This window comes from Patagioenas fasciata, chromosome 12, assembly GCF_037038585.1.
Source record: "Patagioenas fasciata isolate bPatFas1 chromosome 12, bPatFas1.hap1, whole genome shotgun sequence".
Lineage (NCBI taxonomy): Eukaryota > Metazoa > Chordata > Aves > Columbiformes > Columbidae > Patagioenas > Patagioenas fasciata.
Window position 1 is genome coordinate 7,295,823 of NC_092531.1, and position 27,791 is coordinate 7,323,613.

At 41.1% G+C, this 27,791-nt stretch overlaps 2 protein-coding genes across 9 annotated transcripts in view; one reads left to right on the forward strand and one right to left on the reverse strand.

Moving 5' to 3' along the window:
• Positions 1 to 27,791, forward strand: part of LOC136106993 (enhancer of mRNA-decapping protein 3) — a 361,619-nt gene that overhangs the window by 121,110 nt on the left and 212,718 nt on the right. The window lies entirely within an intron of this gene.
• Positions 1 to 27,791, reverse strand: part of HERC1 (HECT and RLD domain containing E3 ubiquitin protein ligase family member 1) — a 110,977-nt gene that overhangs the window by 74,760 nt on the left and 8,426 nt on the right. For 6 of the 8 annotated variants that reach the window (XM_065847333.2, XM_065847329.2, XM_065847332.2 and 3 more), the window contains exons 1-2: positions 17,460 to 17,610; positions 490 to 1,445 (exon numbers count right to left, since the gene is read on the reverse strand). In XM_065847333.2, coding sequence (XP_065703405.1) covers positions 490 to 1,419 — 930 coding nt within the window. In that variant the 5' untranslated portion in view covers positions 1,420 to 1,445; positions 17,460 to 17,610. Of the gene's footprint in view, positions 1 to 489; positions 1,446 to 9,968; positions 10,091 to 17,459; positions 17,611 to 27,791 lie in introns of those variants that run through there. The other 2 variants (XM_071813758.1, XM_065847328.2) reach the window with 2 other exon arrangements.

Here is a 27,791-nt window from a genome sequence, read left to right on the forward strand (position 1 = left end):
TTCTCCAAAGATGTGTAAACAGAGGGCCAGGTTAATTTGAGAGCAGGAATGTCCAATGTAAATAACTTTGAAGAGGAAACAAGGTATATTGCAAAACTTTGAATTCTAAGCACATTCAGCAAAGCAAGCCTAAAAAGACGGTTCCACATTTTCTAATTTTTTTTGCTATGAACTTAAATGTAAAGTGCAAGTGGATCAAGTACATCCTTGACTCTTTTCCTGAATTTAGAGCATAACGCCAAAAGTGACAACACGGGGATTGCTTTGCTGTTTCATCTCCTTTACCTACAAGTAAATGAGTGGGCAAGATGGAAGAGACAGTGGGCAACAAATGAAATTCTGAAAAAAATATTTAATCAAAAAAAACCCATCCTTTTTAACATAGTAAGTAAACTGTTCAGCAAACTGCCATTAAGTGCTGAGAACCTATTTAAAGTTAAGAATGCAGCTATATTTGTTATGTAGAAAAATCAAAGCTGGTATACCTACCAAAGATCGTCGCATCTGTGTCAATATACTCATAAAGCAATCAAAGCTGATCATCCCTTCTGGATTCTGCAGTAACTTGGTTTTCTCCATGGTGTTCACTACAGCTGAAGCACCTAAAGCCATTTCTATCCATTCCAGAAGATATCGCAAGGAACCTCGTTGGGCAGCCAAACCAAGAAGCAATTCAGAAGCTAATCTACGACCTAAGGTATCTGCCCCAGAGTTTGGAATCGTTACTCCTTTCAGAAATGTTGTTACTTGTGATAAACAGTCCAACCCCATTGGTGGAATCTTGTTCTCGTTTGCTAAAGATAAAGGCGGCAAAGAGCTCACGACTTCTATCGCAGTATGGATAACGTCATTGCAAAGACTGAGGCCAGGTCCTGACGCGGGCATCATCCAGCTTTGCCTGAGCAGTGCAAACAACAAGCTCAATCCAGTCCGAACCCCCATTTCTATGAGTGCATCTGTACTGGACCTAGGACGTTCGCTGACAGAATGCACATCTGCGGATCCAGAACTGCTTTCTGGTGAATGCTGCTGTTGTTTCACCTTCCCCTTGTCATGATATTTATTAGAAAGTGCATAGAAGACACGCTGCAACACAAGGAGACGTTTTCGAAGCGCTCCAGCAAATGGAGAGTCTGAGCACACCATCTTCGCCAGTGCCAGCTGGCTGCTAAGAAGGGCATCCAAGTAGTGGTCCTGCTCATCACTAGACAGAGATTCCCGCTCAAAATCTGGTAACTGAGGTCCTTTGAGGCACAAAACCTGCTGGGGCAATGGCACTACTTCTTTATTGCTGACTAACTTAGCGTACAAGACAGAAACTCCCTCCCTTGTTGCAATAGATTCACTGTCTTCTGTGATCCAGGAGCTGTTTAGATGCTCGAGCCATTTCAGCTTCACCGGTGGGACCATAGCTGCCATGTTGGTTCACTCCTCTGCCATTAGTCCTGAAGAAGAAAAACACTGTAAATAGGTGGGCAGTATTATCTGCAGAACTTATTACAGTAGAACAAATCCTAATAATTCTTTAGGAAAGCCAGTAGCAAAAGATTAATCACTAAATCAACCGAAGTTCCACCATTTTACCCATCTAAGTTCTGCAACCTTCCAATACATTATGAATCATGACTCAATGAAATATTATTATGAAATTGCCACAAAATACCTTGCAATCCTGTGGTTAAAACGGGATTCCTCACCACACGGCACAAAGCTTTTTTTGGCTAGCACTAGCCCCTGGAATACATCTCTTTTCTGACTTTTGCACTGCCTGAACTCAAGTCAACATATATAGCTAAACAGAAAGATCCCATTTTCCCTGGCTATTCCCTTGAGAGACGCAGTAGGGTCTGAGTTGTGCACAGGCAGTCTACAACCTGTTACAAAATCCATGGGTGAAACTCAAATGCTTTGGTATTAAGCCACTTGTAACTTGGCTTAAGTGCAAAGCAGTTTCAAGGCTTACAATTCATTACAGGGGAATGTGTTTTTTGATCATTTTTTTAAAATTCAAAATCTAAAACAAATCAACAGATGGAAAAGTTACACTTAAATTACAGAATATCAGATGTTATTGAAATTTAATCTGAGTACATCAACTTTCAAACTGAACATGGCAACAAGTCCTCTTTGATCACTTTCAGAAGGGAGAATATAGTGTTGGGAAAAGCAGATTATTTACTCTACATCACCCTTCTTTCAGGACAACACACCATAGGTGTATGGCACAGACAGTATGGCAGAAGTGCATATGGCCTTGAAGTTCCCCAATGCTCAGTCACCGCAAACCCTTTAACCATACTACTCAAAATGAAAGCGTAAAACATTTTTTAAAAATCATCAGACAGGTATCTTATATATACAAAAGCATACAGTATTATTTAGGCAAATTATGCTGTAATAAACTACTTCAAAAATTAAGTTGGTATAAGTTTATAAAGAACTGTAGGTTAGGAACACAAGATTTGGAAGCAAAATGGGGGAAAAAAATCAAGCTGATTTTCAGTTAAGTTTTGAGAGATCTTCTCTATCTTGAAACCAACAATGTAATACTTTGCAGAATGAATGGGTAAAACAAGGACAACACAAAATGCAGAGCCAGCTCTATCGCAGCAGATGAGAACGTCACATGCAAAAAACTCTATGTAGGTGAGAAGTAGTGAGGTTAATAGCTTGAAATTTAATAGTGAAACATGAGAGCTTACACAGTCATGGAATAAAAAGTTCTCCCATAAGCAGAAAATCTACTATTTGGAGATTGAAAAGCAGAAGAATCTAGTGAATCACAGAAGAATCATGAGTCACCATGAAAGAAAATACAATTCTGAGCAGCATTAACAAGCATTTCCAGAATGGTTAGGGAAGCATTTTCACACAATTTTAGAAAATGCCAACCAACTGGATCAGCCAGCTGGATTTCTATCACCTATATCCTGAACTCATTAAAGACTGACACTGCCTTATGCAGAGAAAAACATTATTCCTCTGATCTACCACAACAGAGAATCTCGCCTGAATGCAAGACTGAGAGTGTGGCTTTTCAGTACAACAAATCAAAAGAAGTAAATACATGATAAAAACTAAATAATATGAAATCTGGTCCATAAATACAGCAGAGAAAAAAGGGGGTGGGAGTGGCTAAATAAGCAAAAGGAGAATATGGGCATAAGACCAAACGGGTATGAAACAATCACAAATGAATTTCAACTGAAAAACTCAGAAGTTTGTTCCCAGTTAAATTCTGCAATGAGTTTCTAATGGAAGCAGCAAACACTTTTGAAATGGAGTATGATAAATTCTGATAGTCAACAGAGAATTTTTCTAGTCTCATGTTGTCGTTCTCCTAGGAAAACAATTATTTCAGGTTAGCATGAAGATCTTCCCTGAAGAGATTTCTATCACAAAAAGAAACCCTAAGCAATCTGTGTCGCTGTCAGGCAGAGGTAGGGGACAGAAAAGATGACGAGGGTTGGAAGCAGGTTCCATTTTGGGGCCGTGGGCAACCCCTCTCCCCACCTGCTTTGCTTCCCCAGGTACCCTCCATAATAGGTTTGAGGTTTCTGTATTCCAATAAAATGACTTTTTATTCTTGTTTTGCCCCTCTTGTTTTAACCCTCCTAAACACAGTATTTTCAGTAAAGAGCTTCTGAACTCACCAGCAAAAACAGAAACTACAAGAGCTATGTTCATGCGAAATAATAGCATAGTCATTAAAATCAATGTTTCTTAGTTACCATTTATATAACATTCAAGAACTGCAAAAGTAAAAGCACTGACAATGTGACCAAAAAAAGTTCAAACTAATTAAAAAAAAAAAAAAAAAAGAGCTTGAAAGACTTCCCTACATATAAGAACGCAGACTGATCAAAACTAGTTGAGTCCAGAGCTTTCCTATGGCTAAGTCTGAGGAAATTTTTAAAAGTGAATAAATAAAAAGAACAGTATTCTCCCAAAGAGACCCTTCAGTTAATAATTTTAATGCTGGTAGCAGTTAGAACTCCATTTTTTTCAGGAGGATTCTTGATGCAAACTGTCATAATAATAATAATATGTAAGTAGGCCTTGTCAAAGCAAAAGAGTGTTTTTAAACTGCCCTTTTTAGAAGTGTTGTTCGGAGTAACCTACAAATGCTTTACCTCCTACTGTACAAAACAGATCTGACTCCTGTTTTATAATCATTAACCATGGCTTACACAAGTTCTGAATGATCAGCTTCTGTTCTTTGATCCTTCACGTTCTAATGTACTACAGTTTCACCAAAAAGTAATATAATATTCTGAAGGAGATGTTTGTGTTCTTTGGTAGTCTGAGCCCTATTTGATCTAATTTAAAATTAAATCTCAGGGGGTGGAGGGAATCACTCTGCCATCTACAGAGAGGACGGGCGTACTACATCTCTAGCGCAATGGATAACACATAATGCAACTTGGTACTCTCTGAGTTGACTTTTCACATTCAGAAAAAAAAAATTATCAGAGAACTACACTACAGCTCTTCTGCTAATATACATACAATATACATCCAAAAGCTAATTCTGTGCTATTAAATGCCTGATTTTATTCCTCCTAAATTTCCTCTAAAATAGATTAGCACCTGCATCAAAAGCCTTATTCAAGCCTCATTGAATGTTGCCCAAGTAAGTTCAGCTGTATTACAGCAAAATCCTTACATGCGCCGTCACACAACTGTTAAGCACCATTCACAGGCAGCAGCATTCTTGGCATTTCATACTAGACACACCTTCCATTTCCTCATACTACAAAACACACCAACAGCTTGGCGTCCAAGTGACACCAATGGGTATTACTACATGTAGGACCTTGTTCACAAAGAGAAGGCACCATTGTTTCATTTGTCAGGAAGAAAGGATTCGCTAACTACCATTTGACTGTGAGGTAAATTAATGCAAACTTCCAAACTCTGGTCTTCAGTGACAAAGCTAGTGCCTTCTCAAGAGGCAATACATGGGACTTTAGCGGTATTAAGAAGTTAATCAAATAAAGACTTGTTTGCTTGCTTTATGTTATACTTACACCAGCTGTTCTTCACTCAGAAATTTCAAAGCTTGCTCATGTACCTCCAAGGCGCAAATAACGCTCCTCTTACTGAAAACTCTTAGACTTTTTCCCTTCCCCTTGTATGCATCTCTAAAAATAGAGACTGAAGCTTGAATCTGAGCTCTTAGTAGTGACCTACTCTCCTACTGCAACTTTCAAAAGAAACGTGTTGGTCCTTCTTGGAAACAACGTTCAGTTGGTGTGACGGGTAGCAGTCTTTAACCAGATGCACTGATGCCAACAAGCTGATTTCACATAATCCTGAAAATGCTCTCTGAATACAAATATAAATTATCTCTGTCTCAAGCTTAAGCATAGTAACTACATATCATTGTAGTCAACCAGAAACTAGGTGACAATGGCTAGCACAGTTCATAGGGAGTGTTTATTTCCTCCAACTCGTTGCTGGAGAACCACAAATACAAGGTTCATAACTGCTTTGGAGCATGGGCAAAGGCATTTCTTTCTAAGTGCAGGCAAAAAAACCCACACAGAATCACAGAATGTCAGGGATTGGAAGGGACCCTGAAAGCTCATTCAGTCCAATCCCCCTGCTGGAGCAGGAACACCCAGCTGAGGTTCCACAGGAAGGTGTCCAGGCGGGTCTGAATGTCTGCAGAGTAGGAGACTCCACAACCCCCATGCGCAGCCTGGTCCAGTGTTCTGTCACCCTCACTGAGAAGTTTCTTCTCAAATTTAAGTGGAACCTTTTGTGTCCCAGTTTGAACCCATTACCCCTTGTCCTATCCTTGGTTGTCACTGAGAAGAGCCTGGCTCCACCCTCCTGACACTCACCCTTTATATATCTGTAAACATTAATGAGGTCACCCCTCAGTCTCCTCTTCTCCAAGCTCAAGAGCCCCAGCTCCCTCAGCCTTTCCTCACACGGGAGATGCTCCACTCCACTCCATCATCTTTGTTGCCCTGCGCTGGACTCTCTCCAGCAGTTCCCTGTCCTTCTGGAACTGAGGGGCCCAGAACTGGACACAATATTCCAGGTGTGGTCTCCCCAGGGCAGAGTAGAGGGGCAGGAGAACCTCTCTGACCTACTGACCACCCCCTTCTAACCCACCCCAGGTACCATTGGCCTTCCTGGCCACAAGGGCCCAGTGCTGGCTCATGGTCACCCTGCTGTCCCCAGGACCCCCAGGTCCCTTTCCCCTACGCTGCTCTCTAATAGGTCATTCCCCAACTTATACTGGAACCTGGGGTTGTTCCTACCCAGATGCAAGACTCTACACTTGCCATTGTTCTATTTCATTGAATTTTTCCCTGCCCAGCTCTCCAGCCTGTCCAGGTCTCTGGATGGCAGCACAGCTTCCAGTGTCAGCCACTCCTCCCAGCTTGGTGTCACCAGCAAACTTGCTGACAGTCACTCTGTTCCCTCGTCCAAATAACTGATGAATATATTGCATAATACCGGCCCCAGTACTGACCCCTGAGGCACTGCACTAGATCCAGGCCTCAACTGGACTCTGCCCCATTGACCACGACTCTCTGGCTTCTTCCCTTCAGCCAGTTCACAGTCCACCTCACTACCCGGCCATCCAGACCACACTCCCTCAGGTCAGCTGTGAAGATGCTGTGGGAGGCTGTGTCAAATGCCTTACATTTGACTTTGAAAGGTCATGTGAATATATTCACTGATGTGTTTTGAAATCAAAGTTAACAGAACTTAAAAAGGCAATCAAAAGATCTTTTTGAAATTGTTCCTTGTTAAAAACAGCCCTATCACATTTTGTTACGTGTTTGTATTTTCGTATTCTAGGACTCCAATTAGAGAAAATACTCCTTTCAGCAATCTGAAAATAACTTACTCTGCTGTCAAATCACTAGCCAACATTTTACATGTGATAAACCTCCAAATCTTCCAAATTCAAAAAAGCTAGGACTTAACCAAGATGCTGCCTTGAACATTACCTATTGCATAATTTCCAGATATGTAGGTTTTTAAACTAGAATTATTAGAGAATTTTTTTAATATTCTACTTTGTATAAAAATGTATTTGTCCAGCACCAGGTGGAGAAAAATCTATTCACCTTAGTAAAACATGAACCACGAAAGCCCAGTTTTCTTCCTCTTATTCTGTGTTTTCTACTGCTCCTCAGTAAAAAAAATGAAGTAAACAGTGAGAATTTGCAACACAACTCATTTGTCATATCTTTGATAACCACAGTTCCTGTTGGGCAAATAGCCATTTGGGGTGAATAAATACCCACATATATTTTTACTGTTGCTGATCAGTAAGTCAACTAAAAAGGGCTTAAAACTCAAGCTAAACAAGGATTACAAGACAGTCTTACCAAATATAACACTTATTTCAAAAGCTTGTTCTAGGGAACAGTTAGGACAAAATTAAAATATCAAACCCTAAAAACCAAGCTCTATATATACCGGAAGTAGAATTTTTTTCAATATAACAGTGGCAGCAACTTGAGCTGCAGTAGAATAGATCTAAAAGTAACTAAGGCTGCCTTCAGAGCTTGTTTGCTAACTCAGAATTCCAAGTTCTTTGTCATAACACTAGAAACTAATCTGGAAAAGCTCTGCCTAAGAGATGACTCTAAGAAAAAAAAATGAAACACAGTTAAGTGTGAACACTATCCAAGTGTAGCCAATGAAACTTTGTTACACCGGGAGTAAACCAGAAACATGAGACAAATTAAAGCAAAAATATAAGCCTGAGACTATCCTCAGCAAAACCAAAGGCAAGGTCAACAGTCAACTTCATTCCTTACAAACACTATTTGGACAAAAGAATTTGGGTATTTCTTATCCAACTTAATGCCAGCCAAGAAGGTGGTTTTCAATTGGGACACTAACGGCTGGTTTTCCCTTACATCATATGAAAGGAATTGAGAAGAAAACGACTCTGAAATGAAACCTGTGAAAACAAGAGGAACATAATCAAGAGGGTGTTTTTTTTCCTGAGATAAGGGGAGAGCAGATTATTTAAATAGCAAAAGAAAATATGCTTAAGAGATCTCTCAATGTTATAAGAACCATGGAACTCACATGCAGCACGAAGAGTCTTTTTTGTTTTATCTGTCCACCATTTAAGGTGCACCCAAAGACGAACATACATCTTCCAAAGCTACATCTCACTGCACAAAGAATGAGCACCCCCTATGTTTCAGATTCTGTGGTTTCAAGCACAACAGTACAAACCAGCTGCCTCTTCCGGTCTGTTCATGGTTTGCCCCATTGTACAAACAAAGTAACACCAAATATATGAATTACCTTATGCCATTATCACTCAAATTCTAAGCTCAGGATGAAGTCTTCACATCTTGCAATAATTAGTAAGCATAAAAAGAAGATAATAGGGTGCGTTTCAAATGCAAATAAATCAACTTACAAGCAATTATAAGCATTATGAAATTACAATAATTACATGGTTGGCACGCATTTCCACATGGCCAAGAACTCGGAGAGAATGAACGTTTACAAAAAAATTAAGTTCCTCTTTTTCCATATTGTTCTGTTCTGCTTCCTTACACCATGATTTTTAAAAAGGTTTTGGTTTAGACAGTGTCAAAAAAAAAACACCAAAAAAACACAAACAACCAAGAACCTGCAAATGTTTGTCAGCAAGACAGAGTAAATGTTAATAATAATGAATACATCTTCCCTTTTGAGTTAAAATACAGAGGAAAAGATTAAAGTGGGGAGAGAATACAGTTTTCAGTGGCCTAACAAGTATTTTTAAAGGATTTAAAATATTCAGTGCTATTAAAGAGTTTGGTTTTCTTAAACAGGAATTAATTCATCCTGAAACCACCTGCTACTTCTTACAGATCACAAAAAACATTCATTTTTGACATGTAAGCCTGCCTAAAATAACTAATCAATCACATGTATTAACATGTGAAAGGCCTGTTGCAAGTAATCATTAAGTACAACAGAACATTGTACAAATAAGCTTTCAATTTATGATTTTGTCACTAATGAAACAGGCCAAACAGTAAATGCTTTTACTGAGGAAAACTACATATTTTCTAAGGAAATAGAAACTATCCCTGTATCTTGAATAATAAGAAAATAAAGGACTGGAGATGCATGTAACTAAATTGACAAGTTTCTTCCACGAAACGGAAATAAATTATGAAATGATAACCTATAAATAGGGCTCCTTTCTTCTCTCTGTCACCACAGCAATTCAAACACTCAGAAACAGAAAGGGGAACTTATCTTGTAATTAATCCCAGCTTGTTTATTTTATACATACAATACCAAGCCACCAACTGTATGAATGCATGAGCAATACCCTGAGGTTAAACTGACTAGGAGATATAACAAAATAGGTATCCTGCTATAAATGTTTCGGGGGAGGAAATAATAATTTTTAAAGGACTTTAGCATGGGGTTGAAGGTCAGAGCTTATAAGGTTATAAAGATCCTTTTTCTGAGCTAAGCAGGGAAGATTTGCCCTGGACAGAATGTGTACACAACCTCCCAGAAAGAATTTCCATAGTCTTCCCTTTCCATGGTAGCTTGGAAATTATGGGAGATAGTTGAATTCGTCACCCAAGAGCTGCTTCCACATAGCTGACAAACTTATCCTAATAGAAGTAAACAGGAAGCTCCTTTCTATGGTTTGGATTAAAAAAAACTACTGAGAATGTGCTGCGTATACATCTAAGAAAAAGATTTCTGTGATGAATTAAAGAAAGGTGGAGATGGGACAGAAGCTACATAAAGTGTTTCAAAATAAACCCCCCATTTTCAAGAGATTTTGCAAATATTTCTTTCTGACAACCAGAAATACTGGAAACATTGTGTCTTGCACAATGTCCATCTCTTTAATACAATTATCTCATTATGGGTTATACAAGTGAGGAAGGTTTGACTATCAGGTCATCACCACAAACCCCTACAAGTATAAATGTATACAAGATACAAAATCCTCTTACTTGAAGATTTGGAAAACACTGGCATATTTTTCTGCTCAGAAAAAGCAAGGCATGCCAGCCAGAGAAATAACAGGAGAGAATCACTTGTTGTACGAAGCAATATTATGACTCACTAGTAAGTTAGTAGAATGCTTCTGGAGAGAAAAAACATAGATATTATCACTTGCAATCATAAAAAAAGATTTGAGCAACTCTTTGAATAGTAGAATAAAGAAATTTAACAGTGTCAACTGAATAAAATGTAAGAATATTCACTCCCTGCATAAATAATATATAGGTATAAAACAATTAAAACAAGCCTTGACAGCCTACCCTAAAACCTAGGAGATATGTGGGAAGAGCTAGAAAATTACTTCAGCATTTACAAAGGGTTAAGATATATCCCACAGCAAAACCAGGATTAATTTCTGCAAATTAACAGATTAAAAAGGTAATGAAAAAAACCCATTTAAGTATGATCCAGAAGCTTCTGAATTCTGGAAACAAGATGACAGCACCACTTGATGAACCACAATCTAAGAATCAATATGCATAAAATGAGACACAGTATCTCAAATCAATATGAAGAAAACACATTTTCTTAGGGCAGCGACTCTAGTACACACACTGAAGACACTAACAAGGTCAGAATTTAATGAAGCTATATATTACCGCATGGTTCTTTAACTTGGTCTGACTACAGCAGGAATCAAACACAGACAAACCCCATTATTCTGACTGAAGCTAAGTGCTCAGACTCTTACAACTGCTACAAAAGCAGTTGAAAGCTTTACTTTCTGCAAAGCTCTTGAAAAACTGCACCTATAAAGCTGTAAACATTACATGTCCTAAAAATCAAAAGTTTTCTCAGAGGAAAAATAAACCTCACAAGCACTCACGCTCTCCTCTCTGCAATTAGCAATTTCAGCAACCTCTCTAAGACAATGACTACATTTAACTTTACTTTATGGGAACCTGATTACAAAAGCTTGTAACACAAGCAGCTGGAAGTCCATACAGTCTTTAATACAATCAAATACAGTCCATACAGTCAAATCAAAGGCAGGAAACAGCAAAACTAAAGATCACGTAAAGAACTGGTTATGAAACTCGTATGCCTGAATTGTATTTACTGCTTCACTGTAACATTATACCACCTTTCACCAACGGATAGGTAAAGATATTTTCTGAACGGAGTGCAAGAGAATAAAAACTTTAACAAATAAGCAGATTAATGTATTTTTAAAGGACAGAGGTCTTCAGCGTGTGTTCACGGACAATGATCTTCCTCAAGTTCACAGCAGTTCTGTTTACTATTTTCAACATGAGTGGTCCCACAGTAAACTGTGCCAGAGGTACTTCAAGCATGATGTCACCGGGGAGGTTTCTGAAAGGGATTAGAAAATTTAATATTTAAACAGATGGCAGCCAGGGCATACTACAGCTCTTAATACTGTTAAGAGTAGTTAAATCTTCGTTTGCAACAGTGAGAAATAACTTCTGCAGATGGGCAAAAATAATCAAGGTATTTGTGGCTTACACAAAACTCAGGAAAGATTTCACAATCAGAATAATTAGGTAATTCTACTAGCTCATTAAGAATATAATTAAATTCATCCACTGCAAGTGAGACTGACTATTCAAAAACTTTTTACTGGGATGTTTTCTTAATAAAGCAGAAGTTCTGTATACATAGCTGATCACAGGTCTGGAACAGTTATCTATTTGAAATATGACTAAAAACCTGATGCAATATGTTTCTATTTGCTGCCTCACTTTGATGATAATACTACAATTCTATTATACAAGTAGAATCTCTTCAAAGTTACAACATTTCAGTTTCGCAGCATAAGCACTTAGAACCCTTATAGGTTTTGTTAATTCACATAAATGTAACATTTTTAGCAGTAAAACAAAGATTTTGTTCTGTATCTGAATCTACTAAATTATTATCTTAATACTCTGTCCAATTCCTAATACAACTGACACACAAAAAATGTGGCTATTTTATTTCTCCTGTGCAGCATCAACTGAAATCAAAGACTCTCCCTTTCCACAGACGCACTGCATCCCTCTAATCATCCATACCATATTACTTTACCACTTTTTCAGTTCCTTTATTGCTATATTATCATCTATATTGATATAATCACATACCTGTAGTATCAGTATATTATCTGCATGTCCATCTGTATGACTCCAGAACTGCATGCGGAACTCAAGATGCAGCCATACCTTGGATTTGTGCACAGAAGGGCTGTTTTCTGGTTTTGCTGAGTTTCAGTCCTAACAGTTCCTAATATTCCATAAAACGACGCATCACCTGAACTTTTTACCAGTGCAGTCTTTCAGACTTCTTACAAGGCAGACACTACTGTTAGAATGCAGCAATTTTTGCAATCGTTATTCAACTTTCAGATAGCAAAACTACAAGAAAAACAAACTGTTTGATCTGCTTTCCTTTTTTTCATAAATAAAGAGTGGTCTAGATACAATTTAGCAGCATATATCAGGGCTCCAAACAACGTTTACAACCCTTTTCTGGAAAGGTTAATTTAGAAACCAGAAATACATAAAATTAATTCCAATCCTGCCTTGTCATAGCCCAACAATGTAAAACCTACAAGCAACACAAAACCTGCAAGGTGTTCCATATTGCTTATGGCCAGGGCAAACTATGACAGTTGAAACCAACGGTAACAGGATACACTGTTGCCTAATAGAGTTATTTATTCAAAATTTTACTCATGTATAAAAAGCACTGTAGATCACTGTACAAGGTAACGTTCCTCAAATGTTCTTTTTTGGCCAATACATTTAGTCTATGTGCAGTGTCATGACAGATGTGAGATCTATACAAAACAGCCACGGAAAAGAAAAAGAGTAAATGATAAATCAGAAAGTACTGACACAGCAGAGATATTACTACAAATCAACAGAGAACTGAAACTAAAGAGACATTAGAGCAAAATTTAAAAAGGAAAAGGAGGTGCTAGATAATAGGAGATGGGCAGTAAAACAAGGCAGAAAAAATAAGCCATGGTCCCCTACAAATCTGGAACAGGACGATGATGAGCAAACGGAACTACACCAGAAAGAACAAGCAAGAACAGCAGCTACAGCTGCTCATAAGAAAAACATTACAACAAAGTACACACTAACATTAATTGATTTGTCTGAACATCTGTCTGTACTGGTCAGAATGTCCACTAGCTTTCTTCCTTGCATTAGCCTTCTGCTCAGCATATGGAAACCGAATTACTGATAGCCTAATTCAGATTAATTCTGCAGCCAACTACCAACTTTGCTTTCCAGCATACTGAAACAAAAGCTGGGAATGTAGAAGACAGTCCACATACATAATCATCAAAAGCAGTTAGTAAGAAGAGGAGCTGAGAAGCAGAAATCCCCATTCCAACAACTGGAGAGAAGAAAGGTGCCTGATCTTGCACTGGGACAGGCCTGAAAACCCTGGGGAGGTTTTATCACTACCACTCTCCCCTAAAGGTACGATCATTTGTACTGCTACTAACTTGTACTACTACTAACCACGTAGTCTTGGTGCTTCCAGCCACAAGAAGACACAGGAACAGGCTTTTTTTAAAATAAAAACTAGAAAAATTGTTAATAGATTTTGTTACCAGTAATAACGATTTTAAATCAAGAAAGTCAGCAATGGATAGGAAACAGTAAAATCTGCATAGGTGTAGATATTCAAAATTCAACCAGGTCAGTGATCTCATTTAACTTCCAAGTCAGGTCTGCTGGCAGCAGAGAGGGGGACTGCAGCCCTTCTGGATACAGGAAAGAGGCAGGTAAGCAAGATGGAGAGAGGCTTTTTATCAGGGCCTGTAGTGACAATGGGTTTAAACTGAAAAAGGGTAGGTTTAGACTGGACATAGCAAAAAAATTCTTTATAATGAGGGTGGTGAGGCACTGGAACAGGTTGCCAGGGAAGCTGTGGATGCCCCATCAATGGAAGAATTCAAGGTCACGTGGGACAGGGCTTTGAGCAACATGCTCAATTGAGAGATGTCCCTGTCCATGGCAGGGGGACTGGAACTAGATGATTTTCAAAGTCCCTTCCAACCCAAACCAGTCTGTGATTCCATGACTGCATGACCTCCAGGGGTGACTTACAAACTAATTATTTGATGGTACTCTTAGTAAGATTTTGAATCACTTCTTCCTCTGGCATACAGTGAATAAGGTGTAGGTAATTCTGCTTTAAAATATAATTGAGCCCATTTTTACTTCAATAGGCAACTTCTTGTTTCAGAGTGTAAAAAAGAAAAAAGACTCAAGAGCTAGACTGCAACTTAAATGCAGAAGTATACACTTTGTGTTAACATTTCAACTTCTTGACTCAAAGTACTCTCAGTATAACTAACTAGAAAAGAAACTTCTGTTGTATAAATTCATGCATTTGTAAGGAAACATTTGAGGATGAAATGTCTGCAGTGCTGACAATTAAAAAAACCCTTTATTAGTTGTAAGGAGGACTCAAACAGTAGGCTCTTCTTTAAACAGTAAATTAATTCCAGCTTCCAGCAGAGAACATGATTGCTTGAGCCATCTGAACACCCTCCCAACAAGCCTGATGACATCAGGTCAATCACGACAGGCAGTCAAGTCCAGAGAATATACCTGGCCAGGGCCCAGGCCACAATTACACTTGCTGCTCACTGGCAAATTCCATAGCCACTGGGTTCTGGGTTGTTTTCTTTTTAAATCTTCAGAAATTCCAAGGGTTACAGTGATGCCCAGTGAGCAGCTGCAGCACACTGCCGGTTACTTCAGCAGCCCCAGGTAAGTGGAGCTTAATTTTCTGAGGGCTACTTCAGATGTTTATGAAGAGAAAACTCGTGCTAGATGTGAATGTTCCATATGACTGTCAGCCACTTCAGGGAGACAGAAAAAAGAAAAGCTGCCCACAATTTCAGAGTATGAGTACTTCTGAGAACCACTCATGAGAAAGCAACATAACCAACACTGTACTCACCTCTCACTGTGATGACTTCAACACCAGGAAGTCAAATCAGCCACAGACAAATACACCCTACATTTAACTAAAACATACCAGCACGAGATAAAAACCTTTCCAGTTATATAAACAGAGGCAGAGTATCTGTACAGTATCTAAATGAGGACTGATGTATTGAAAGGATAATGACTTTGTAACAGCCCATGACCAAAACTCAAATGTTTGCTCCTACAATATTTTTTGTCTCCAGTACTTATTTCTAAAATGAAGATAAAAATGCTTCTCTACTCCATAAATACAAGAATAATTATATTAAAAATTGAAAGATTGGAATATTAAAAGTGATTGTTAAACGAAAGTATTTAAATGTATATACTTTTAATTTTACTACCAAACTACAAAGACTAATTTCACGTCTAGTTGTCTCCATCTGGAAAATGGTGCCACTTCAGTCATCACTGATACCTTAAAACAAGCAGAACACCCCTGCACTGTTTTCTCCAAAAATGAAGATTAGGATTTTTGTAACTGGCAAACTAAAGACAGAAAACAACTGAGATTTTTAGTCAAGCCACTTAAATCCTTTTCTAGTCAATTAATATCCATTTAATTCAGTTCTGAAATAACAGAAAAAAAAGCTTTCACTGGCAAACTACCTTTCAGTTCAAGGGTTAAATGAATTTAAAAATGCTGTGTTATATTCTTACTATGCCAAGCAGTCCTTCAGCAAAAGTCAGTCCAAGACTTTATATCCCTATAACTCTTAATTAACAACTAGATATCAATACCTCCTTTACACACCTTGCAGAAAAAAATTTCAACAAGCCCACTCCCCCTTCAACTTACATACTTCCAGCCACAAGAACATGGTTATCCTTAATGTTAAGACAATGAACAAAACAAACACAACACATTTAAATAAGAAGAGCAAAGAGGAAAGCCTCAAACATACACAGCTTTGTTTATGCTTGGAAAGGAGGAGCCCTAAAATGTTTAATGCTGAGAGACAACTACTGTATACAAAGCCACCTCACAAATTCCCTGTAAGTGCAAGGATCCAGGAGACTGGCAATGCCCTTCTTCAGCCCTGTAGCACAATAACAATGCACTGCTTTTAAATTGATAGATTCCTTTTAGAATACTGGGAAGCAGTAGCAGGCTGACCAGGTACACAATCTACCTTTTCAGATTTAACATCTATTAGATTTTTCCCCATAATTATGTGAGACTCAACCCTGAGATCCAAGCCCTCCACAGTCTCACATGCCCGTGCAACAGAGATAACGTGGTTTATATGGGGCGTCTAACAAGGACCGTTAAAATCAGTATGCGTAAATTTATAGTTTTGCATTTTTGTTATAAAGTAACAGCATAAAATACCTTGCTAAACTACAGTTCTGATCAACCTCATGACACAGTGAGAATACACACGCACATAGACGTATGCAATATGTACGCAATATGTATGCACACATATAGAGCACGTGGTCCCTGCTACAGCAAATTAAACAGTTCATGAAGCAACAATCAGCTTAGATATGTGACATGAAGAATAGGTCTAAAGCAGCAGATGAAGATGTTTCACCATGTGCACATGAACCTCTCCTATGTACACTGTGAATAGGAGAGAGCATAACAATAGGGTTCTGCCCCTAAAAAAAGTCAAAAGCAGCTTGTATACAATAATTTATAAAATAAATTAACTGTATGCAATTTTAAAAAAATAATACACTTGCTAAGGCATTGCTTTACAATACAAAGTAAATAATCTATATGCAAAAGTACAGGTGTAATTTTTCAGTACCGCAAATAAGAGCCAGCAAATAAGCCACGGGGAGCCAATGCGATTCAAATGACAGATGTGGAGATACACGAAACACCTCTAGTCATACACGTAGTTAACAAAGGCCAACATGACAGATTTCAGGCAGCATTTTGTGACAGCAGCCAGATCCACCCAAGACGCACACAGCCAGAGGTGCATTTAACACTGGGGAAAGAACGTACAGCCACGCTACAACCGCGCTCATGAGGCTCAAAGGGAAAGCGCAGGCTCCGCGGATCCCAACGCAGATTTTGCACAGTTGATACCGCTCTGAAGAGGCACAAAAAGCCTCCTCCTCCTCTCCCTACAAAGGAAGAGCTGCCGGCCGCCCGCCGTTTTCCCACCCTCAGCAACAGGGCGCTGGCAGCTGAGGGCCTCCCTGCCCGCCCGTGTCCCCATCCCTGTCGCACCGAACCCCCGGCCCGGCCGCTGCAGCCGGAGCTGCGGCCTCGCCCCCCGCGCTCCCCCAAGTCCCCCTCGGCGGCACACGGGGCGCAGTCCCCGCCCCACACGGCGGGGGGGCCGTGCCGGGGTGCAGCGGGGCCGCAGCTGCCCCCCCGCGGCCGCGCCCCGCACGACGGCGGTTGGTTTCGGTGGGGAGCGGCGCTGAGAACCCCCCTCCCCCGCCGGGCTCGCTCAGGCCCTCCCGCCCCTGTCCGCACCGGGGGCCGAGCTCGCCAGCCCGCCGGCGCCGAGCGCTCACCGGGCAGCGGGGGGAGGCGGCGGAGCTTAGCCCGGTGCTCCACGAGGCCGTGGCGAGCGGCGAGTCCCCGCCGGCAGCCGCGTCCTTTGCTGCGGCGGCTTGTCAAAGAGAAAACATGACGCGGGCGGCCGGGGGAGGGCGGCGCCGAGATCTCGCGGGGCTACCGCACGCGTCTCGCGAGGCCGCCAGGAGCCCGCCCGCCCCCGCGCGCAGGGCCGCCAGCCGCCGCCGGCCGCGCGGCGGGAAAGCGGAGCGCGTGGCCGGGGCGAACTGCGCGGCCCGAGCGAGCAGCGCCGGGAGAGGCGGCAGCAGCGCGGGGGCTCGGCCCGCCCGCCAGGGGTGCGCAGCGGCCAGGGGTGCGCAGCGGCCAGGGGTGCGCAGCGGCCAGGGGTGCGCAGCGGCCAGGGGTGCGCAGCGGCCAGGGGTGCGCAGCGGCCAGGGGTGCGCAGCGGCCAGGGGTGCGCAGCGGCCAGGGGTGCGCAGCGCAGCCGGGATCGCGGCCGCGGGGCTCCGGTCCGTGCCTAGACAAGTTGCAAAGCAACGCCCGCGCAGGGCGACTGTCAGCAGGGACAAGGAGACACGCAACCTCAGCGCAGCGGAATTGTCGCGGTGCAGCAGAGCGGGTAGCAGCCAGACAGCGGGGTGCACCTGCACAGCCCCTGGCCGAGGTTGCAGGAAGCCGGTGGGGTGAAGAGGCTCCCTGCCGGGGCCATCAAGGACGCTGTAACAAGAGCCAGTGGGGTGCAGAAGAAAGAGGGGCCCAAACCCCTCGCTCAGGGAAGGGCTGGAGCAGGGGATCCGTGTGCAGCAGGGGTGGCTGTTCCTCAGGCAAAACGGGAGCAGGCTGCTCACACGGGGAATGAAAACAGCACCAAAACAAGTGTGTGTTTGTTTTCTTAAAGAGCAAGGAATAGCAGACAGGTGGTTTTGCATAAAAGCAAACTAAAAGGTTAGAGAAATGAAATACCTATTTAGATGAGGATGCCTATTGAACAGATGTATTGGAAAGTCAGTGAAAGGAAGAGAAATGGATGCTGTATGCCCAAAAAGTGCAGAAAAGGAAAAACTGGTCACAGTGCTGGACGAGCAGAAGTAGATTGAAAAATAAAGCTTTGGCTTAAACAAAATGAACAGGGTAACAATAACAAGTAGGAAAAGTGTCACTGGGGATTGACATTCTGGGTCTAAAATAGGGAAAGCTTACTATCAAGCCTGAATTACAGGCCAAGATGGTGGCAGCAACAATGACATCAGTGAGGCCACACTGGAAAGAAAACAATGAAAAATTTCAGTTACACCCACATGGATTGGTTATGGTCCACACAATGGTAGGGATGTCATTATTTAATTGGTATTCATTGTTAAAGACTTTGATGAAATAAATGGGAAAACTGACAAGAGAAGCAAAAGAAAAACTTCCGTGCAGGGTGCAATTGTGTACATTTGGATACATCAGCCTAAGGCAGGAAGATAACAGGATTTTAGTAAGACTGGCAACCAAAAAAGACGTGAACAGGGAACAGCTGTTTACTGTCTCTTCCAACAGAAGAGCTAGAAGCTGACAAGTGGAACTAGTAGATGTCACATTCAGAACAAGCAAAAGAGAGATTATTTCTTAATACACACGTAACTGAGCTATAAAACTGCAGGTCACTAAGTAGCAAGAGTTTACCTGGGATCAAAAAGGGACTGCAGAAAAACAAGACGGATTTCCAAAGATATTTTGTCTGATTGAATAACGCCTTGACCCACAAAAAGCCCCAGAGTATTTGGGGGTTCACTACCATGTGCTCTCTTGCCTTTTCTTCCCTAGCATCTGCTGATTGCTGTCCTCAGACAGACCCGGGTTCCCATCCATATGTCCTTGTCCTACAGCCCATCTTTACTGTGCCTCTCCCCTGTACAGGCCGCCTCTCAGCCCAAAGCACGTATCCGTAATAATTTGTTCTGAGGTATAAAGTGGGTAGGGGATTTACCAAGGGTAGATCTCAGCTCCCCAGAGCGGCTGTTGCACTTCATGACAAAGGTTCCAACCAAAAGTAGATCAAATGACACTGGCAGCTTTGGGGGCAGATCCCAGCTATTCACCGCTTTTTAATTCTGTCCCCTTAGAGGCTACGCATGGATTCATAGTTGTTTGCAGCAGAATAAAACCCAAACGCCTTGCTTTGGAAATAGTCTTTGACCCACCCAGGCTAAAAAACATCACTAAAAATGGGGTAAATCATAAAAATATTTTAAAGCATTCTTTAAGTATTTAAAATATGTCAGCTAAAGGATACTGTTAATAAATAAACTTAAAAAATACAACAAATGTGTCAAAATACACTAAAATCAGAAGTGTCCAGCAGATCTGCCATTCCACAGAACAGAAAGAGGAATAAACAGACACATTCTACAACATGCTGACACGTCCCACACCCACATACTGATGTTAACCACAGCATGAAGACAAACCTTATCATTAACTGCAGGTTTTTTTGGCTCGCAAGCTCCACCAGCAACCACGTGTTGTACAGTTCTCAAGGAATTTCTTGGGTTTGCAAATGTTTAATGTTTTTATGTACACCTAGATATTAAGTTCATAAAGCTGCAAGGTTTTCTTGTTTTGTTTGTCAAGTCTTGATACAGCTTGTCAAGCACCTTGCAATACTGCGAGTGTAGGCCTCTCACCTTGCAATATGGCTGGATGCAGATGTATCTGTTTCCACAGAGGCTCATTTATTTCAGTCTAAGTTACACTGGAGACGTTATGCAGCCACTCTCCAGACTGGGACCCAAGGTGCCAAGAACATGCAAAGACTCAAGGAAGCAAATTAATAGTAACGTTCTAAATGAAAAATCTTCCTGTCATTTTCAAATACATATATTTTTAAACATAAATGATGACTATAATGTAGACTGTTGTAATCAGAGTATCTAATTCTCTAAGATGGCTTGAAAATCTTTGCCCCATGATTTCCAATGTTTACTGTTGCAAAATAGCATACTGCCAACTAAAGGTGGGGGTAGAGGGGGCAATAAAAAAGAAAAAAAGATCAGTGTGGCGTACCAAACTTTCATAAGGTTTTCAGCCCACAGAGAGCTGCCAAGATCCTCCGAAGGACCACTGCAATTTATCTTCTTGAATTCTCACATGAAGCAGGAAAGTATTGTCAAAATTCCTGAGAACCCAAATGATGCCAACAGCATCCTAGGCTACAACAGTACCAGTAGGTCAACAAGGATATAAATAAGGGGAACAAGCTCTGCATTTGCTCTGGCATCGCCTGTGGCTGTCACTAGAAACCAGCCATCTCATTTGAGAGTCAAACTATCATTAAATGAAAACTTAGCACTTCCATCCTTTGGGAATTGCAGAGGCTCCTGAAACTCTTTTGGGCACCCTGAGGACACATCAGAGGAAACATTAGTCCTGTAGTGGTCTGCAGCTACATATTAACTGGGTGAAAAACACCAAAAAAAATTGACAAGAGTTGTATGGGAGAACCCTTTAGTCACAGATCCTCAGTGGGCAACATCATTCATCTTCTCCTCTTCCCTCATAGCAAGTCTAAGCAGAAGTCTTCAAAACCTACACATTTCAAGAATTCAGCAGGTAATGCCCCTGACTGCAGGATATTCACGCTCGGTTTCTGTTTCCAAGATGGTCTCCAGCTTCATTTCAAAGCACAGAGAGAGGTCAGAAGAGCTGACACAACTGTGCAGGTTTCAAGGGAAAGGAGGCTGGAGGTGCTGCCTCCATGAGCTCTGTGCTCCCACCTCCTTTTTCAAACAGAAATAATCCCTCCTGATGACTGCAGATGGCTCAAGTCCCACCCCACTGGCTTTCCTCCTTCCTGCCTTCACTGGGACTAAGGCAGATTTCTTCTAGCATTAAGCTCTACAAGACCTGTTTTACATCAATGACTTCCTATTATTTTGTATGAATTGCTGAATTATTTATCAGTTTTGAACGTATTGTTATGCGATCTCATCAAATATACTTCTAATCTTAGGCAATGACTGAGAAAGGTATGATAATGAAAGAACAATGTGCACTTGAACATCAAGTCTTTTTCTTTCTAAAACTGATAGTAATTATCCGTTATTTTTAGTAACCACATTTAACTCTATCATCTTCTGATCCAGACGTTATACCAGGGCTATGACCAATTCCAATTTCACTGTTTTTCTAAGATCTTTTTTTGTGCCTAGGCCAGGACCAAACATTCAGCATTAGACTGTTTATCTAGGGCTTGTTCTTAACTACTTCTCCACAATGCTGCATGATTTTGGATCCTACAGAAAATTGGATTTTCATATGAAATATCTCAATTAACTGAGTTTCGCTTTTACTGACATTTTTTTCCAGCAGACATTGCTAACATTGGCATGCCTTGCTGTTGTCATGGCAATGAAAGGAGTCTATATGTTTTTGGACGTGACACAGAAATCATTTTAAATTGAAACAGGACAACAATTAGAATAATGGACATTGGATGTTTCTGTGCCATCACTTAATAAATAGTCAACAGGAAAAAGGGAAAGAGCCCAAACCAGGAACAAAAGACACTGAACATAAGCTCCTTGATTGGATACAAGACATCAAATTGCTACTTGTGACCCCATCTTGCAATTAGGGCTAAAACTTTCTTGTTCTTGAGTGTTATTAAAATCACAATGATCTGCCTGTGCAGTTAATTAGACCAGGACCCAAATTTGCCCAAATAAATGCTGCCCTTGATATTCAGACATACATGAGAAGAGTCCTGTATTGTATACTCATCCAAAAAAAGGTCTTGAAACAGTCATTGCTCTGTGATGGCTCATTCAAAGGCAAGACACTTCCCTTGGCCCACCAGTTCACCATTTACACGAGGCAAAAGAAAAAGAGAAATATTTTAGAGAGGCAAGTTTACCAATTTAAAGATGAGGAAAGGAGCTTGTGTCAGTCAGTGATGAGGTGCAGAACCAGCCCTTGCAAACACTAAGAAAGATGACTAAAGCCAGCCTACACCAACCTATGAAGTGTCTCAAAAATTTGATGGCTAGGCTAAAAATACCACTCACCTATGTCTTCTGTATGTTACTCATCACAACACTAGCTCTTCTGTGGATCCAAGGTATACAGGGGGAGCTGTTACTAGAACATTTTGCCTGTACAGGGATGCCAGATCTGGAGGCATAGAAATATATGCATCTGTGTCAGTCACTAATTTCATCTTCTGCCTCACATTCTGGAGTGACAGTTCTTGTGCATGGCACTTCCCATTCACACCAAGCTGAGCCACACTAACTGTTAATTATTAGAAAGCCACCTAAAGCCACATCCACAGGGCCAACTGGCTCTTACCCCACTGCAAATCATCGCTGCCACATAACCAGCACTTGGGGAGCTCGGGATTGCAGGTGGCTGCGTCACTTCCCTTCTTCCACTGTTGGATCCTGACACGCTGTGAAATGTGGAGTAGCAACCAGTCTGAAGTAACCTCCAATTTAAGATCTGGTTCAATCCATCACCATCTCTCCCTTTCTTTAGCTAGCTGGTAACTTTTTCAAACTGTACAAGCCAGGTTGGGTGAAACTGTGTTCTGCACTTCAGAAATGACCTTGGCCAGACCAAAACAGGACACGTGCCAGAGAACAAGTGGGAAAAACACATGGGAACAGAAGCGGCTTGCACTGGAAGACAATGAATGAGAATATAAAGGGGTAAATAGAAAGATTATACATGAACAACTAAGTAATATTAAAATTAATATACAGGATGAATTCCAAACTAATCTACGCATGGGTACAAAACATTTTGAGCATATGTAGCAGGAAGGTTATTAGAACTTCAAAAGGATTAGTAATTCACATTAGTTCAATATTACAACATCCAGTGCACATCCAAAGTGCAGCTTAAATATTGTGTCACAACAACAACTACATGCACAAAAATACTAGAAAGAGTTAAACAATAAATGGCCAATGGTCAAAGTACAATTAACAGGATTGCTGGTCCTGAATACCTTTAGGGCCTTATGAGTGAGTTTTGGTCCTCTGCTTTCTTTCAAGAACCACTGTTGCACAATCCTGCAGTTGTGTCTTTGCTTCCTATCCCTTTAGCAACACAGTTTGGAAAAGGAGAGCACTTGTCACAGTTGCTTCACCCCCTCCGCCCTCCTACCATGGTCTTTCCTAACTGGGGAACAAGACAGACCCAGACCGCTGGATGGAAACATGACAAAGAGACACTGCAGAGCTCTAACATCACCTTTGTGCTTACCGTTGGAGCACACAAATGCAAACAGACTGAGACCTGTTGTCCCTTTGCATTAAGAAAAAAAAGAGAGGTTATCCAGCTGTCATGGCCCTGGAGCAACAGAAGCAAACAGACAGGTTGGTCTTGGCAGGACACAGGGGGATGAACTGGAGGACTGCCAAATACAGTACGCAAGAGATGTGTGCCTGTACTCATTAACTTAATGCACAGCAAGCTCACTGCTGTTCCAAAAACGAGTAGCCACTCACAAGTTAATATTTACGAAGAGTTGCATCATATGAAACTGAACTCAGTAGCAAAATAACACTTGAGCTGTTTCTAGCAAGTGCTAGTATTTTGTTTTGCTGCAAGGAAATTCTAGAGAGGTGAAAAAATAAGGAATAAAGATTAAAATTAAAGTTTAAGCAGTCATAAGCCCAGCCCTGACTCAGTCTCCATTTTCCTATGGAGAAAAAGAAAGTAAAACTTCAGTAGTTTATCTAGAGGGCTTCGGTTAAGCAGAGATCTTCCATTTTTTTTGTCATTGAGGCCATCTGACTTTGAGTAAGTCCCCTTCATCTTTATTCCTCTCTGAAATGGGCAAAATGCTACTAGCTAGATGTATAACTTGCTTTCAAATTACTCACAAATGCAAAATATTACCATACCATAGTTGCCCCATACAAGATCCTATGCATGATTTCTTTCAGCAAGAGGCATTTAGATTTTTAAGTCACAATATAGCATTAATTTTATAGATGTCATTAATAAATATTAAGCCTAGGAAAAGAAGCATTTCTTTCCAGTTGTGATTTTCTTTTCTTTGTGGAATACAGATGCTTAAAAATGGTAAAGCTATCCTCAAAACTAACAACACCTCAAACACCACGGAGCCACATGAATCCTGAAGGCTTGAAAGATAATGTAACACACCTTGTCTGTGCAGCATATTCTAATGCAGTGTTTAGCATTCTTAAAAATAATGACTACTTCTATATACTCTAGGAGATCATTCCTCAGATTAAAAAATATTTTCCAAAACAACAACAAAAAAATTTTGGGAAAAACACCACCTCTATTTTCATCCCAAAAGTGCTTTTCTGAACCTGAGCTACAAAAGCACTTCATTTCTTTCTCAGTTTATCATCTTTTCCAATTGAGAGTCATGTCACTTCCTTGCTCATGCTCCATTCCACGAATTTGCTAAACTGTGTTTTTTTCTCTTTTCCCATCAGTTATTCCTCCAGTTCCCCCCCCCTTTTTTTTTTTAAATCAGTAACTTTTCCTTGGCTTCTGTCAGTTCATTGCTATTTTTCTAGTCTTTAACTGGAAGTGAATATTCTAACTGTTGTCTGAATTGTCTGAAAGCTGTACAATGAGGAATTATCCTTCTGCTTTCATGAATCAATGACTACTCTGTAAGGAGAAAAGCAGTTTTTCTCTTCCCATTGTTTTCACATTTCCTCTCATTCCATTTGTTCATGCGTTCAGTTTTTTTCCAGCAAGTACCACAACACAAATAATACCCTTGTGCACCTTTCACTTCGAGATATCAAAATGTTTTTTAAAAGGAATCATCTTTCCCTTAGATGGGGAAAACATAAGGTATAAATCATGTCTAGGACAGGTTGTGTTCCAGCTCAGCATGTTCCCTAACATTAATATAAGAAAACCCCTGCTCTTACTGGTCTCTTTAGAAAGATCCTGGTGAAGCTCAAGCCTTGATTCTTTTCTGTCCCACACAGCTTCTGGGCTGCTACCACTAGGACACCTCACCACTGCTGAGGAAAGTGCCCACGCACAAAAGAGATGTGGAAACATAAAGGTCACTTTCAAAATGAATACTGGAAAGAAGTCTTTCACATGGAGCTCTAACAACATCTTCATTTCACAGAGGTAAAAAAAGCAACTTTTCCAAGGCTATCGTGGAGTTTCAGGGTACAACTCGGAGTAGAGCCAGGAATACGGCTCCAGTCTCCACAACCCAACTCCAGGGTTTAACCCAAAAGCTCAAAGGTCCTGTCCACAGGCATATGGATTTGTGTGTGCCATGAAACCCCAGGCTTGATAGACAGAATTACAGAGCAACCACCAGGTATTTCCTCTTTGCCATAGCTAATTCAACCCTAAATCATCCAGAAAAGAGCTAAAACATCTATATTGGAAAACACTGCTCATGATGGGTAGTACTTTTTGAATTATATGAGTAGAGAGCAGAAGTGTTCTGCCAGGCTGGGAGAGAGGAATAAGCAGCAAGGAGGAAGAGGTGAGAAGCCAGCCAATAATTTGCAACAAACTGTAATTTGTGTGCAAACAGGTTATTTGATAATTGAGACCTTTTTTTCCCAATTTTTCTAGAAACAGAAAAGCCAATAAAATCTTACCATAAACATTTTTAAGCAGGTCTAGCAGGTAAATGGTGAAGCGTTATTCTTTCTTTAACTGTACCTTCTCTTGTAAGGCGAAACATTTGCTTGGTCACACATTCCGGATGTGGTATAATCAGTCCCCAGGCCCAAACGCTGTGCTGAGGGGCAACACATATGGCTGGCTCCACTCTGTTTGATCCTCCTCCTCAGCATTCAGCTGATTACTGAACAGGCTTTTTTCTCTGTTATTTTTAATTCCCTCAAGCTGCCTATTTTTCCTCCTTGCCAAACAGCAGGAGTGTTCGTCTCCCAAAAGGCCCTGCCGAGCTGCTAGATTCTGCTGGCTGGGCTGCAGCCCTGCAGGTGAGGACAAGGTGACAGCAGAGCACCCAGGCACGGGCACCAGAGCATCCCGGCCACGCGGCCTATCCAATCCTGGTCAAACATCCTTACGTGCCATTTTATGGCCAATCCACATACCAGCCCACTTGCCCCAACCCTTACCCACCACTCCAACTTACAGGCAGATTTCAGACACATATTTCTGAACAATATGTAGGGTCTAGTGGGAACTACTTCTCATGGCAATTTTTTCTTCAATTCTTGGGGACAAGCTGCTCATCTCAGCCACTCTCAAATTTCCCCTCTTCATTTCAGAGTGAAATCTCAGAGAAAGTACCAGCTGGACTGAGTGTGCTAAAACCAGAGCCACAGTCTATCTTCAGAGCCGATCCCCTCGTATCAGATCTCAACAGCAGCTGCAGCAACACACACTCCATTGATGCAGGTCAGCAGCTTCCAACAGAACAGCACAGCTACAGCAGGAGGTGTGATCTAATACCAGCTGAACATGGCTAGAACAGCTTCTTAATGTTTGGTTTTAAGTGCTCTTATAAACACAAATACAATAATAATAATAATAATTTTTATAAATAACGTGAAGGTTCTACAAGGAAGATCATAAAAATGGGTAAGAGCCAGTAAAACTATTATTAAAAAAAAAGGCAAAGTAAAAAAAGAACAAGACAGATACACAACAACAGATTCAGTTAAAACTCCATCCTACATTAACTTTTTGATTTTCTCCAAATGTACTATCTCAAGTTCTAGGGAGATAGTGTTGAATCAATTTAATTTCACGATCACACAAGAAACAGCATTAAAAACCTTTCACTCCTCTTCCCAGGAGCAGAACTGAAGTATGAAACATGTAACACATGATATTGTAACACTGACCAATTTTTGCAAATACACTGGTGTGAATAGTGAAAGAGACCGTGATCAGCTACACCCTGCCTGTAAGCAGAAATACAGTCATGGTGGCCTGGGCAAGGAGGAGGCTCTTGGACATAATAAATCCTTCAGCTCAGGAGTATTATCTGATTACTGTTTTTCCACTATTGGCAAGTCTGGAGCAGAAACCCTGTGACACAATGGGGACTGCTGGTGATGCTCTCCAGCACCCCTCTGCCGGGACATGCCCCTGCACTCCCCCATCCCTTTCCATTTATTTTATGGCCCCATCCCCTATCAGGGAATTACTGGGATGAAGCTGTGCCAGAGCTGAGCACTGGAAAACAGATTAGGCCATCATGTATGTGGAACAGGAAGACAATATGGTGAAACAAGAGTGAAGAAACGGAGAGCAGGAGGGACAGTACCTGCCTGTCCATTTTACCAGGTACCGACATGGGGCATTTGAAGCTTCAAATCAGTGCTCATTCCATTCCTGAC